This window comes from Macrobrachium nipponense, chromosome 5 (assembly GCF_015104395.2).
Source record: "Macrobrachium nipponense isolate FS-2020 chromosome 5, ASM1510439v2, whole genome shotgun sequence".
In the NCBI taxonomy this organism is placed as follows: domain Eukaryota; kingdom Metazoa; phylum Arthropoda; class Malacostraca; order Decapoda; family Palaemonidae; genus Macrobrachium; species Macrobrachium nipponense.
Genome location: NC_061107.1, coordinates 143690545 through 143703693, shown reverse-complemented (window position 1 = coordinate 143703693; position 13149 = coordinate 143690545). Strand labels below are relative to the sequence as shown.

Here is a 13149-nt window from a genome sequence, read left to right as displayed (position 1 = left end):
TAGTGGATAACTGTTCTCGTGTGCTTTCCTTATTTTTTCCTGGTATAGTTTTGGGCACTATTAATCTACCTCTGCTTTGCTCTTTCTGATATTTTTAGTCCATGATATTTTTCTGTTATTCCTTCTATCTGTTTCCATGCCTGAATTATCATGTAGCGTTCTCTTCTCCTTTCTAGACTATATAAATTTTAAGGATTGTAGTCTTTCCCAGTAGTCTAGGTCCTTAACTTCTTCTATTCTAGCTGTAAAGGACCTTTGTACACTCTCTATTTGTGCAATATCCTTTTGATAGTGTGGGTACCATATCATATTGCAATATTCAAGTGGACTACGAACATATGTTTTATAAAGCATAATCATGTGTTCAGCTTTTCTTGTTTTGAAGTGCCGTAACAACATTCCCATTTTTGCTTTACATTTTGCCAACAGAATGGCTATTTGATCATTGCATAACATGTTCCTATTCATCATCACACCAAGGTCTTTAACTACTTCCTTATTTGTGATTGTCTCATTATTAGGTCCCCTATATGCATATAGCTTTCCTTCTCTGTCTCCATAATTTATTGATTCAAATTTATCAGAGTTAAATACCATCCTATTTTACCTCTTGCCCAATCATATACTTTGTTAAGGTCTCTTTGTAGAGCGTTCCTATCTTTCATCACAAGTAATTTCTCTACTTATTCTTGTGTCATCAGCGAAACTACTCACTACCGAATCCTTAACATTACTGTCTATGTCTTCAATCATAATAACAAACAATATTGCAGCTAGCACCGTTACCTTGTGGCACACCGGATATTACCTTGGTTTTCATCCGATTTCTCATCGTTTGCAATAACTATCTGTTTTCTGTTGTGTAAAAATTCTTTTAACCATCTTCCTACTTTATCCTACGATATTTGTGTTTTCTAATTTTCTTTGCTAATATATTATGGTCTACTTTGTCAAAAGCTTTTGCAAAGTCTAGATAAACCACATCTGTTTCATTTCCGCTTTTCATATTTTTGAATATGTTCTCACGGTGGACTAACAGTTGGGTTTGTGTACTTTTTCCGGGTACGAAACCGTGTTGTCCTATATTAAACAAATTATTTTTTATTAAATGTTTCATAATGATTTTTCTTCATTACCCTTTCATACACTTTCATAATATGTGATGTTAGACTCACAGGCCTATAATTACTTGCCTCTAGTCTTGATCCACTTTTGAAAGTAGGGGTGATATATGCTAATTTGTGCTCATCATAAATCTTGCCTGTATCTACACTTTGTCTTAATAATATTGCAAGAGAGAGACCTTACCTTACAGACCTTACATCTTGTTCGGGTTGCCCCAGGTCCCTCAGTGTGAGGCACCTCTAATGTCTACCAGAGAGTTGCTAGTACATCTTCCGGTATATTTTGCATCTTCCAATCTTGGATGGTCTGGGATGCAGTTTAGATATTTGTCGAGCTTATTCTTAAACACATCTACGCTCACTCCTGATATATTCCTCAGATGAGCTGGCAACGCATTGAATAGACGCTGCATTATCGATGCTGGTGCGTAGTGGATTAATGTCCTGTGTGCTTTCCTTATTTTTCCTGGTATAGTTTTGGGCACTATTAATCTACCTCTGCTTGCTCTTTCTGATATTTTTAGAGAGAGAGAGAGAGAGAGAGAGAGAGAGAGAGAGAGAGAGAGAGAGAGAGAGAGAGAGAGAGAGAGAGAGTACTAATATACGAAACATTAAAGATTGTTCTTTACAACTACTTCTAAAGCTCAGGTTTCTATACAAGTTACCATACATATTTTTTATAAGTGAAGTTCAACCAGCCACTGAGCTGACTTTCAGTTCTCAGTTATACCATATGATTTAGAATTCAACACAGTTAAAGATTCCCCTCATTTATGAATTCCAACAGTAATTCAAAGTGATTCATGAATTCACAAAATAAGGAATTCATTATCCACCAGAATCTCTAATTTTTTAAAAATTCAAATGATAACAATTGATTCCACATCATGGCAAATTCGATATCATAAAAATTTCCAAAATATTGAGGATTCTATATAAAATTCAAAAAATAAGGATACCACACAAGACTTTGCTGGAATTAAATCTCAGAATATGAAGAATTACACAAAATAACATATTCCACAGAATCAATAATTCTCCGTAATTGAAGATTTCACATCATTCAGAATTTGTAATGGGAAGAATTCCACACTATCAAAGATTTCTCGTGATGAATTCCATAAAATTTATGGATTCCACTACGAGACGTCGAACTGTATGCAAGCAAAGGGTTCAAAATGATGCAGAATTCCACACAAGTGAGATTACGAAATATTCCGAAGCCACTTTCCTGAATGTACGCCGTACTGTAGGCAGTACAAAAAGTTCTTTGCAGCACCCTCGAATGTTTTTGTCCTCTGTTGGCAAAACCACTTCATGGTTATTTATAATTATCATAATGATAATTTAAAGGATATAGTAATCATAAGAATCGGCTTTCTTCTTGAATTATAATAATATGAAAAACATCCGGGAAATTGTCGATAGGTTTTCAATACATTGCTACGACTACTAATAGTACTAGTACTACCGTCTGTAAGGAATAAATGGAAATCTGGGCGCGGTAGAATAGATTTCAATAGATTAATTTTCACAGTTTTTTTTTATTATTATTATTGTGTAAGGGTTGTTGCAGTGTTATGAAACTTTCTTTCCGCATTTTTGACCCGACTGTGTTTCAGATGTTTGAAATAACTCAGAAACTGTCGAGATTATTCAAGATCGAAGTAGTTTCACGGTCCAGAAATATAATGTAAGCCAACAATCAATTACTGTTATGGAGAGACGTCTCCAGGAATTTGTTGTTTCTCAAACTTGCATTTTCTATTTAAATTAATAATAATATTACGTCAAGACTAATCCACCACACTCGCCCTGGTCACAGGAGCCACTGAGAGGACGATATGTTCCCTTCCCCGCGCGATGGTAGAATGAGACATGACTGACCTGTGGACCTCTCTCTTTCAAACAGCCACACACGCGCGCAAGCGCACTCGCTCTGACACCCGTAGAGGCTGCAGCGGTCCACTTTAGTATGTGCTCATTCTCGTCATTCCAAGCTAGTACACGTTTATCACAAGAAGGAATAGAAAGGTGTTTACGTTCTTGATGAAATATCGAGACACTTCGAACACTTAATTGTAAGTTCTCTCTGCCAGAGGAGTTGATAATTCTGACGCTCGCAGGTTAAGGAGAGTTCCTCCTCATCAATTTGGATTTTATTCATTTATCACTAAATCTGTATTCGAATGATAATTTCTCTTATATGGGCTTTTTTTTTCTCTGTTTTAACACGTAAATATTTCAGTCTCTGGAAGCTTACTTTGCAAAGAAATATTTGCTTAGCTTGGTTTACGTAATTATAGACAGGTCATGAATAATAATAATAATAATAATAATAATAAATAATAATAATAATAATAATAATAATGATGATGATGATGATGATGATGATGATGATGATGATGGTGGTGGTGGTGATGATAATAATAATATCTGTTTAAAAAGGATGGCTGCATTTAGCAAATTAAACTCGTATAGGAATTTTGCTGTTTCTTATCATTTGTTTTTCGGGCCCAGCGATGCCAGACAATAACTGATAACTGGCCGATGTTCATACTTGAAAAAATAGGACAACTGGGGCGTATAAATAATTCTATTCGGGGAAATAATCGTCTAGGAAATCTGTGATTCAGCTCCTTACTGACTGTAGGAGTTTTAGAAGTATAGCAGTAGTAGCAATGTATTGAAAGCCTACGGATAATTTCTCTGCTATCTTTCCCCTGCGATTATTTCCCTGAATAGAATTATTTCTACACCCAAGCTGCCCTTTTTCTTTCAGTATTATGAACATTATCCAACATCGCTGAACCCGAAAAACGACTTCTAAGAAAAATAGATAAAATCCTATAGGAGATTAATCCGTTAAATAAAACCACCTCTTCAACAGAACTTGTTTAAAAGAGGATCTTCTTCCTGCAAATAATAGGCTAATCTTACTATAATGGGCCTAATGTCTGTCTGTCCGTCTGTTCATTCAATCACGGCCAAAACGGCTGGTCCGGTGGGCATGAAACTTGGCAGGGTTGGGTTTTAGTGGGGACCCCTAAGATGGTTTATAATGGGGTTTCATCCTACTTCCCCCACCCTCAGAAGGGGGTGGGGGTGAGAAGGGATTCCCTGAAACGGAGCCTGTTCGCCCGTTGAAGCGAGGCTGGGTGTGCCCGTAGACTTAAATTCTTTTACGAATCTTCATACATAAATTCTATATACATATGTTTGCTAATAACAACAATGCACTCTAAATTTGTAGAAGCTGTTCTGCTAACTCTTCAAATTCATTTTAATGGGTTTCAGTTTAGCATTACCAGTTTTCCTCCTTAGTCTTTGAAAAATTAACTATTATGACTGAGAAAATGGAAAACTCCTTGACTAGGTGCACGAAAAACGCAAAGTAAAATTTATTGAATTAAGATTTCCAAAGCAGTTCATGAAATGGTTTGTTTTGGACCGAAGTGTAGAGGTGGGGCGGGGGGGGGGGGGGGGCGGTTTCAGCTATAGTAGATTCACATCAACCGTGCATTTGACGTCTAGGCCAATCCCTTACGACGCTCCTGATTGGCTGTTGTAAGCCAATCACAGGGTTGAAAACTCTCAGCCTCTCTCGAGAGTTCACATGGGTAGGATCTATGTTCCACCTCTCCTGATAGACGTATCCCTCAGGAGCGGTTAAACATATTCCTGCCTATGTGAACTCTCTCGAGAGACTGGAAGTTTCCAGGCCTGTGATTGGCTTATCAACAGCCAATCAGGAGCGTCGTAAGGGACTGGCCTAGACATTAGATGCACGGGTGATGTGAATCTCCTATAGTGCTTTTCTTCGGCCATTTTCCCAGCTCCAAACTGCCTGGGAAAAAATATACGAAGAAGACTATGGACAATAACTCCTTACTGAAAGCTGGGCTTTAATAATAATAATAATAATAATAATAATAATAAATAATAATAATAATAATAATAATAATAATAATAACAACCAAAATCTAGACGTAGGTATCACTCATTGATGTCGCAATACCATGGGACACCAGAGTTCAAGAGAAAGAAAGGGAGAAAATGGATAAGTATCAAAACCTGAAAATAGAAATAAGAAGGATATGGGATATGCCAGTGGAAATTGTACCCATAATCACAGGAACACTAGGCACGATTCCAAGATACTTGAAAAGGAATCTGGAAAAATTAGAGGCTGAAGCAGCTCCAGGACTCATGCAAAAGTGTGTGCTCCTGGAAAAAGCGCACATAATGAGAAAAGTGGTGGACTCCTAAGGAGGCAGGATGCAACCCGGAACCCCACACTATAAATACGCCCAGTCGAATTGGAGGACAGTGATAATAATAATAATAATAATAATAATAATAATAATAATAATAATAATAATAATAATAATAATAATAATAATTGTACTTTGAGGTGACAGATTTAAGAGTAAATATCCTTGATAAATGATGAAACCTGTAAATTCGACAATATATCTGTCATATTTTGCTCAGTTTAGAAGCAATTCTAGACAACTAACGAAACGAAAGTCGAGAGACAAACTCAACAGAAAAATTCACGTCATCATTGTGCAAAACACTCGCTTTCTATACGGCTAAAAACTAAATAGAGAAAAATAACAAAAATCGTGGACATAACCAATTAAGAATGAATCTGTACCATAAGCTACGCTGACATCGTAAGAAAAATTACCTTACGCAAAGTAAGGATTTCAATGGTCTATTTTGCGCAGAAATAGCAGACCTGTGACTATCCGAATACGTTCGGTTGATTCCCTTACCAGTAAGCTATAATTGTCCAGTGGAACTCCTCTCGGATGTCGCTTGCAATGGATGTCAACTCTAGAGATTTAGGTATCTGACCTCTAGACACGAAACAACAATAATATATAATACTAATAAATTTCAGTTTTGTGGAAAATGTCCTTGGTTTTGAAATACGTTGTATATTTATCACTCTCAGGACGTCACGTCAAACGCCAGCGGGTATTCTGTTTTCATGTGTATATTTAATGCGTGTGTACATTCAACCGTGAAAGCTTTGACGAATAAAGTTCACACGCATCAATAGTTACTTAAAAGCGCCTCAGTGGCGTGGTTGGTTTGGTGTTTGCTTCTCACCTCGGTGGTCGCGGGTTCGATTCTCGGCTATTCCATTTAGGAGTGAGAGATGTGTATTTCTGGTGATAGACGTTTACTCTTGACGTGGTTCGGAAGTCACTTAAAGCCGTTGGTCCCGTTGTTGAATAACCACTGGTTCCATGCAACGTAAAAACACTATATATATATATATATATATATATATATATATATATATAATATATATATATATATATATATATATATATATAAAACAGTAGTCACTCACATTACCGCAAAATAAAACATCTCGCGGTTTAATCCTTTTGTCATGAAAAACGCAATGATATTAATATAAACTTAGAATGATTTTCGTCTTGCTTTCACAAGACTGAATATTTGACGTCATTGTCATTCTTTCTCACGCAACAACGTCTGCCATATATCACCGTGACGTGACGTCAAGATGAATTGCCAAGGCTGAAGAATTTTGCAAACTTTTTGAGTTTCATGCAACCTGAATGTTGATCAATGTAGGTAAAAATTTAGGTATAGGTGAAAATGATCCTTTGACTTCGCCAAATGCCGTACATGAAAGCAATAGCCGCTATAATAAATGAACTAATTTTACAACTGAAATGACACTAAAAATTTTCATTCTGATCTTCTCAGTAAGTTTTTAGGAGTGAGGCAGCTACTTTCATAACATTTTCTACTCGCCACCCTCAGCTAACTGCCAGGTACCTACTACATATTTCACTGTCCTGTTTAACAAAGGTACCGTGGATTAAATGGCATTTGTCTAAATCCTCTCTCGGGATTCGAACCTAGCTTATTCACCCGGAGAGCCACTGCTTATGGAGTTGCTGACTTGCTGGTTGTTTTATTGTTTTATTTTAGGCTTACTAATGAATACCAGGATTCGGTGTGGCGATATTGGAGAGCAGCCTAACTTTTAACCATTTCTGTTATTACTACTTTAACCAAAACTCATATGAAATTGAAATCCCAAAAACATCTTCATTGAATAAAATTCTTACCCATCTTAAATCGTCTTTACATAAAATTGTGAATACTACGGTCAACGTGCAACGAACTCTTAAATTCTCAATTCACTTCTTCTTTTTCCCAGCTTTATCCCTGTTCGGGGTCGCCGTTTCTAACGAGTCTCTTCCGTCTACCTCTGTCCCGTGTCATTTCCTCCCATACTCCCTTCTCTCTCATATCGTCTCTAATGCAATCTCTCCACCTGGTCGTAGGTCTTCCTCACCTTCGTGTTCCATCCACCTCCACGTCCATCATTTCTCTTGCCATGTGTTGCTCTTCTCTTCTCATCAGGTGGCCATACCATCTTAACCTTTCCTCTTGCCCTTTCTTTGATACAACAGTGATATTATCAAAAACATTTTCCAGTTGAAACGTCAGATGCTATACTCTGTTTTTTTTTTACATCTGTCCATCCGCCTGTGGTGTTTTCGCATGGTAACACTGCGTCCCGGGCTTTAAATAGTACATTTAGCTTACATTCAACAATAATTTCGAATATTAATGGTGTAATTCGCATACTGTAAATTATTAAAACACCTTAAAGTTGCAAATGTACACCCAGATATCCTTTTATTTACCTAAAACTTATACATAGAATAACTATCTAAAGCCCTGGACGCAGTGTTACCATACGTAAACAACACAGGCGAGCGGACAGATGAAAAAAAAAACAGAGTATAGTTTGGGAAAGAAGAGAAGTGCTCTCTCTTTACACCAGAGGACTCGAGATTGGCCAACAGAGGTTCGGTGTTAAACACGAAAGAAACAGAGAGATTGCTATAATGCAACAGAGTCCTTCTCCTTGGAAAACGCACCATCTATGACTTAGGCAAAACTGTAACTCGGGTGATCGCCAATTATACATAGAAATGGTTCTAGAAAATGTCACCATCTTTCTTCACTAATTTGAAAAAATTTATTTGAAAAATCACACGAAACTTCTAAAGGAGCAATACATAGTCAGAGTTGTATTTAAGGGGAATGTTTAGACATATCTAGCCATCCAAAATTGTAATCTTGGATATTATATTTAATTATTTACCAAGGGATACGCGCGTAACATTGACTACTTCCAGGAACTGAAGAAAAGTTAATGTAAGCATATGCGTGTTAATATAAGTTAGAGAATTAAATGTAGCAAAAACCATAAGGCAGCGGTGTTATGGATCGACCATATTTCCCTGTTAATAACTTAACCATTGGCAAGCTGTTCTACGTAGGAGATGTATTGGTCCCGGATCATTCTTTGGAAGAAATAGTGAAACCCATAAAAATTTCAATAAAAACAGCCAGTGAAGATAACCAAAATATATACAAAGATAAAATCAATTTAATAACAATTCAATAATCGGTACAGTAGCAATGATGTAGAAGACATGCAGTACTACGTTGTAGGGAATATCTAGGTGTAGCAATCAGTAAAAATTGAAAGAATGCTACAGAGAACAAACGAAAAGGGCCCAGATACAGTCCAAATGGATGACAAATATAGCTAATTCATCCATATATAAAAGCTGTAGTAAGATGATGAAATGGGAGTGCCAACATTTATGAATGCCATGGTAGTATAGTAATGAAGCTACGCAAAAAAATAAAAAAAATAAAAAAATAAAATAAAAAAATAAAAAATAAAATAAAATTAAATACAAAAATAAATAGATAAAAAAAGAACGGGAAAAAATAGATAGCAAAGTTTACATGACTATACAGAAAGTAAGTTGGACTTTATGATCTGAAATAGGGTCTTTATCCAGCCACTCGAGGGATATAAAGACAGAAAAAAAAAATTTTTTTTTTGAAGCTTACCCTCAGCAGCAACAATAACAAGAAAAATCTCCTTAGGCCAGCTTGAAAACAAGAAAATGACTTGGATTCTGCAAATGAAAGAGTATACGAAGTTAAACTGAAAAGTAAGGGAAACTGAATTGATCAAAAGAAAGCAATCAAAGGAAAATATAAAAGATTGGGAAAAAACGAGGAAAAGAGGGATAAATGAGAAGCCAACACTAAAAATCTAAGACATTTAAGGAAAATAAGAAAGAACCTTGGTACAGTAACACCAAAAAAAAAAAAAAAAAAAAAAAAAACTATAGTGATTAGTAGAGTTAGAGTGAACATGCTAGAACTTAATGATAGAAACATATTAAGGAGGGAGATGGTGAAGCTTTACATTGTGAAGAAAGGGCTGAAAACGTCGATTATTTCTTACTTCATAGCCCCGCATAAATAATATTAGGAACACATTTAGATTCGTGCAACAGCCATAATCACTCATAAGTTTGTCTAAGAATGACACTGAAAATAAAAAAGAGTTTATCAAAGACACATGGCGCCATAGAGAATATGTATACGTATACCTTTAGGTACAACAAAGGCAATATGGAAAGAGAAAGAGAGCCTTCTCAAAAGGACAACCCCATGACTACTACTACTACGGCTTCGTGTAATGTAACAAATATTGGCAGATTACCCGTGTTCTTTTTACGAAACAATGCAGCCGTTCCATTACAAAGCCTGTTTGAATATTTCTCGAAATGTTGAGACGTGTACAAAAAGTAAGTATATAGCCTAGGTATTTGATTCAGTTGTTGATGTCTGCTACGTGAATCTAGCTTAGGCCTGGGTAGTGTTTGAGTGCCGGGTGTGGCTACCTACCTATTGTTAGCAAAGAATGCTACGCTAACAGTCATAATTCTTACTGTTCAAATAAGTTGTAAAGTAACATTATCATATATACAGATTTAACATATACTATACAGATTTAAATAACACCAATGACCAGACACAGTTACTGGTGATTTCTCTTTTGGTATTTTCTTTTCCTGTCCCACTCTACCTAAGGCGTGTGCTGCCTGCAAATTCATGTCATAGCTATTACCTAATACCTAGTCACTATACCTATAGCTACTCTGTTTTTTGCCACCTGTCTATCCGCCTGTGGTGTTTGCGCCTGGTAACACTGCGTCCAGGGCTATAAATACTACCTAATATCCTATTTCGAATATTAACGGTGTAATTTGCATACAGTGCAAATGTACACCCAGATATCCTTTTATTTACCTAAAACTTACACATAGCGTAACTATTTAAGGCTCGGGACGCAGTGTTACCATGCGGAAACACCACAGGCGGATGGACAGATGGAAAAAAACAGAGTATAGCCTAGGTAGTTACTAAAATTTAGGTAGTAACGTAACTTCTGTGAATGGATTAGGTGATAAAAAAACTTTCAGAAATGTTTCTCTTATTAGGTTTTTCCATATCTATGATTTTTGATGCTCAGGTAGTGTCAGGTTAAGCAAGGGGAACCCCCGGAGGGTTGAAGCCAACCTGCTTTTGTTAGACCTCAGCGCCCTAGGTTAGGTTAGGTTAGGAAATATTAGATTAGGATATATCCCGATTGAAACACAATTTCATGGTATATTTGCATGTTATTTTAATAGGTAATTCTATTGCTGATTTTTTTTTTTAAGTGTGTACCTCTTGACCTAATTCATCATTGTCAGCCTTGGTTTAGAGATGTTTACTTTAACACCAAATTTTCTTAAACTGTTGATGTATGGTTTTTGTGATAGTTTTTGATGTTTTTTCTTGATTTGACACAAGTTGATGGTAAACTAATCACAGATTACCCCTGATTCTAACAATAAGATGCATGAAGCCTTGCAGTCATGAGCTTTGCATTATCTTCAGACCTGGGGACCAAAGAGGGAAAATAGGGTTTTTTGGTTGAGGAGAACAAAAACATGTAAAGAATAGAGCTGCATAGTAACTTATCCTTCCCTACCTAATAGATGAAAGGGTGGCATTACTTAGAAGTCCCTGTCTTATGCATATAGGTAATACAGTGTAACTATAATTTGATTACGTATATGATTCCCAGGTCTATTTTCCTTAATTCCCAATTTTGGATGACTACTTAGCATCCTGTGCTGCAAATAAGAAAAAACAAAGTGTTTTTTTTGCATTGAAGTTTTACCCAATGAAAATACATATGTATTTACTGTTGAATTAGCATATGTGAAATTTATTCATATAAAAGTTGGACTTCATGAACAAATCTCATAATCAAGACTTGGATATTTACATATTCTTGTCATAATTTTATTTAATCTCAAATTCTGTATCTTAATGCCATATACAAAATTTATTTCAGGATTCTTTCATAAGCAGAGGCTTACAAATGCAGCTGTCCAGAAGAAGCGTTCCGAACTCTTTACTAAGGAGGCTAAACGACAGGCAGCTCTTATCACAGATGTGGAAAAGATTGAGGTGAAATATAATGGACAGCCTAATGATTGTACACTTATTATGAATAAAAATATGTCTACACCATTTAACTGTGCACAACGTAAGTATATAATTGTGAATTATGAAGTGATATAACATAGCTGGTCTTGAGATGGAAGTTAAATTGAATGGATCAAAAAGGTTAATTCTAACACTAAAGTTCATGCAAGGGTTAAGCATGATATATGTAATGCCCTGATGATGATAAAATTTGGGTATGTTATCTGAGAACACTTCAGAAACATACTGAGTCATTATAGATGATAAAAATATTAATGTTGTACATAGTTCAACTTACATGCTGTAGGGGATGTGAAAAAACAGAAAGCCTTCATAATACGTAAACATAATACATGTATTAGTTGCTTAAAAATGAACATTAAAATAAACATTATCATAATTTTTTAGTCAGTAGGCTGGGCAACTTCCTACTGGGGCTTAATCTTATAGTAAGTAATAAACTTGTAAGAGATGTTTGATAATGCTATTATATAGTATTTTCTTTCTAGAAAAACTAGGTAATCATATACGAACTTTAGAATAATGTAAGTTCAGTGTACAGGTTGATCATGAAATTATTTTATTACAGATATCGGTCAGGCCATTATGGATAGATCTGTATTAGCAGAAGTAAATGGACAAGTCTGGGACATGCATCGACCCTTGGAGGAAGACTGCACATTATCATTTTTACATTTCAGACAGGTAATATTAATGTAAACTCTTTATGTAGCCTAATCCTGAAAATACTGTATACTTTCTATAATTAAGTTGCCGTTGAAAGCTTTTCACAGTATTTCTGAAAAGAAATGCCTAGTTAGTTCACTATAAAGTCTAGTTAGTTCACTATAGTAGTAACTTCACCAGATGATTCAACTTTCTCTTGGAAAACTTGTGTCATGTGTAATAATTTTAGTATAGCATTTCAGTTCTATTACAACAGACAGGTCATTGCATTCAAAGTACATATCAGGTGATGAAAGGATGTGTATCATTTAATAAACAAAAACTGCAGAGTGAACTTTAGAGAAATGGAAACTTTAGACTAATAGTGCTTTCTAGCATGCCAGTCATGAAAGGTAAAACTAAACAGATCCAGTATAATATGTGCATAGTTTACAGGTAGGGAATAATGACATGCCTTTGCTAAAAATGTAAATTTTTGGGGACAGAAAATTTATTACCAATTTGTTACCACAACTCATGGGAGTACGTATTCCAGGATTTTTAGAGCACAGTGAAAAGGATTTTTTTCTGCAAGCAAAGATAATTGTATGGCTTAGAAAAATTGTTGTACTGTATTGAGTTGCTGATGCTTGTTATGATACCGTTTGAGCAAATAATTCTAAACAGAGTGAAAGTGAAAAAGCAGTTTGTTCATGAAACTTACCTGTCAGATATATATATAGCTGTATTCTCCGAAGTCTGACAGAATTTCAAAACTCCCGGCACACGCAGTGGTCGGCCAGGTGGTTAGTACCCATTCCCGCCGCTGGGAGGCGGATATCAGGAACCATTCCCATTTTCTATTCAGATTTTTCTGTCGCCGGTCGGTAAACAACTGTTTCATACATTCAACTTACCTGTCAGATATATACATAGCTATCGA

At 35.8% G+C, this 13149-nt stretch overlaps 2 protein-coding genes across 7 annotated transcripts in view; both read left to right on the top strand.

Annotated features, from left to right (window-relative positions):
• LOC135215697 (5-exo-hydroxycamphor dehydrogenase-like) overlaps window positions 1-13149 on the top strand; it is an 88555-nt gene that overhangs the window by 3626 nt on the left and 71780 nt on the right. The window lies entirely within an intron of this gene.
• The window catches only part of LOC135215696 (large ribosomal subunit protein mL39-like), a 45126-nt gene continuing 41619 nt past the window's right edge, over window positions 9643-13149 (top strand). For both annotated transcript variants that reach the window (XM_064250647.1, XM_064250646.1), the window contains exons 1-3: window positions 9643-9805; window positions 11407-11601; window positions 12130-12245. In XM_064250647.1, coding sequence (XP_064106717.1) covers window positions 9742-9805; window positions 11407-11601; window positions 12130-12245 — 375 coding nt within the window. In that variant the 5' untranslated portion in view covers window positions 9643-9741. The remainder of the gene's footprint in view (window positions 9806-11406; window positions 11602-12129; window positions 12246-13149) is intronic.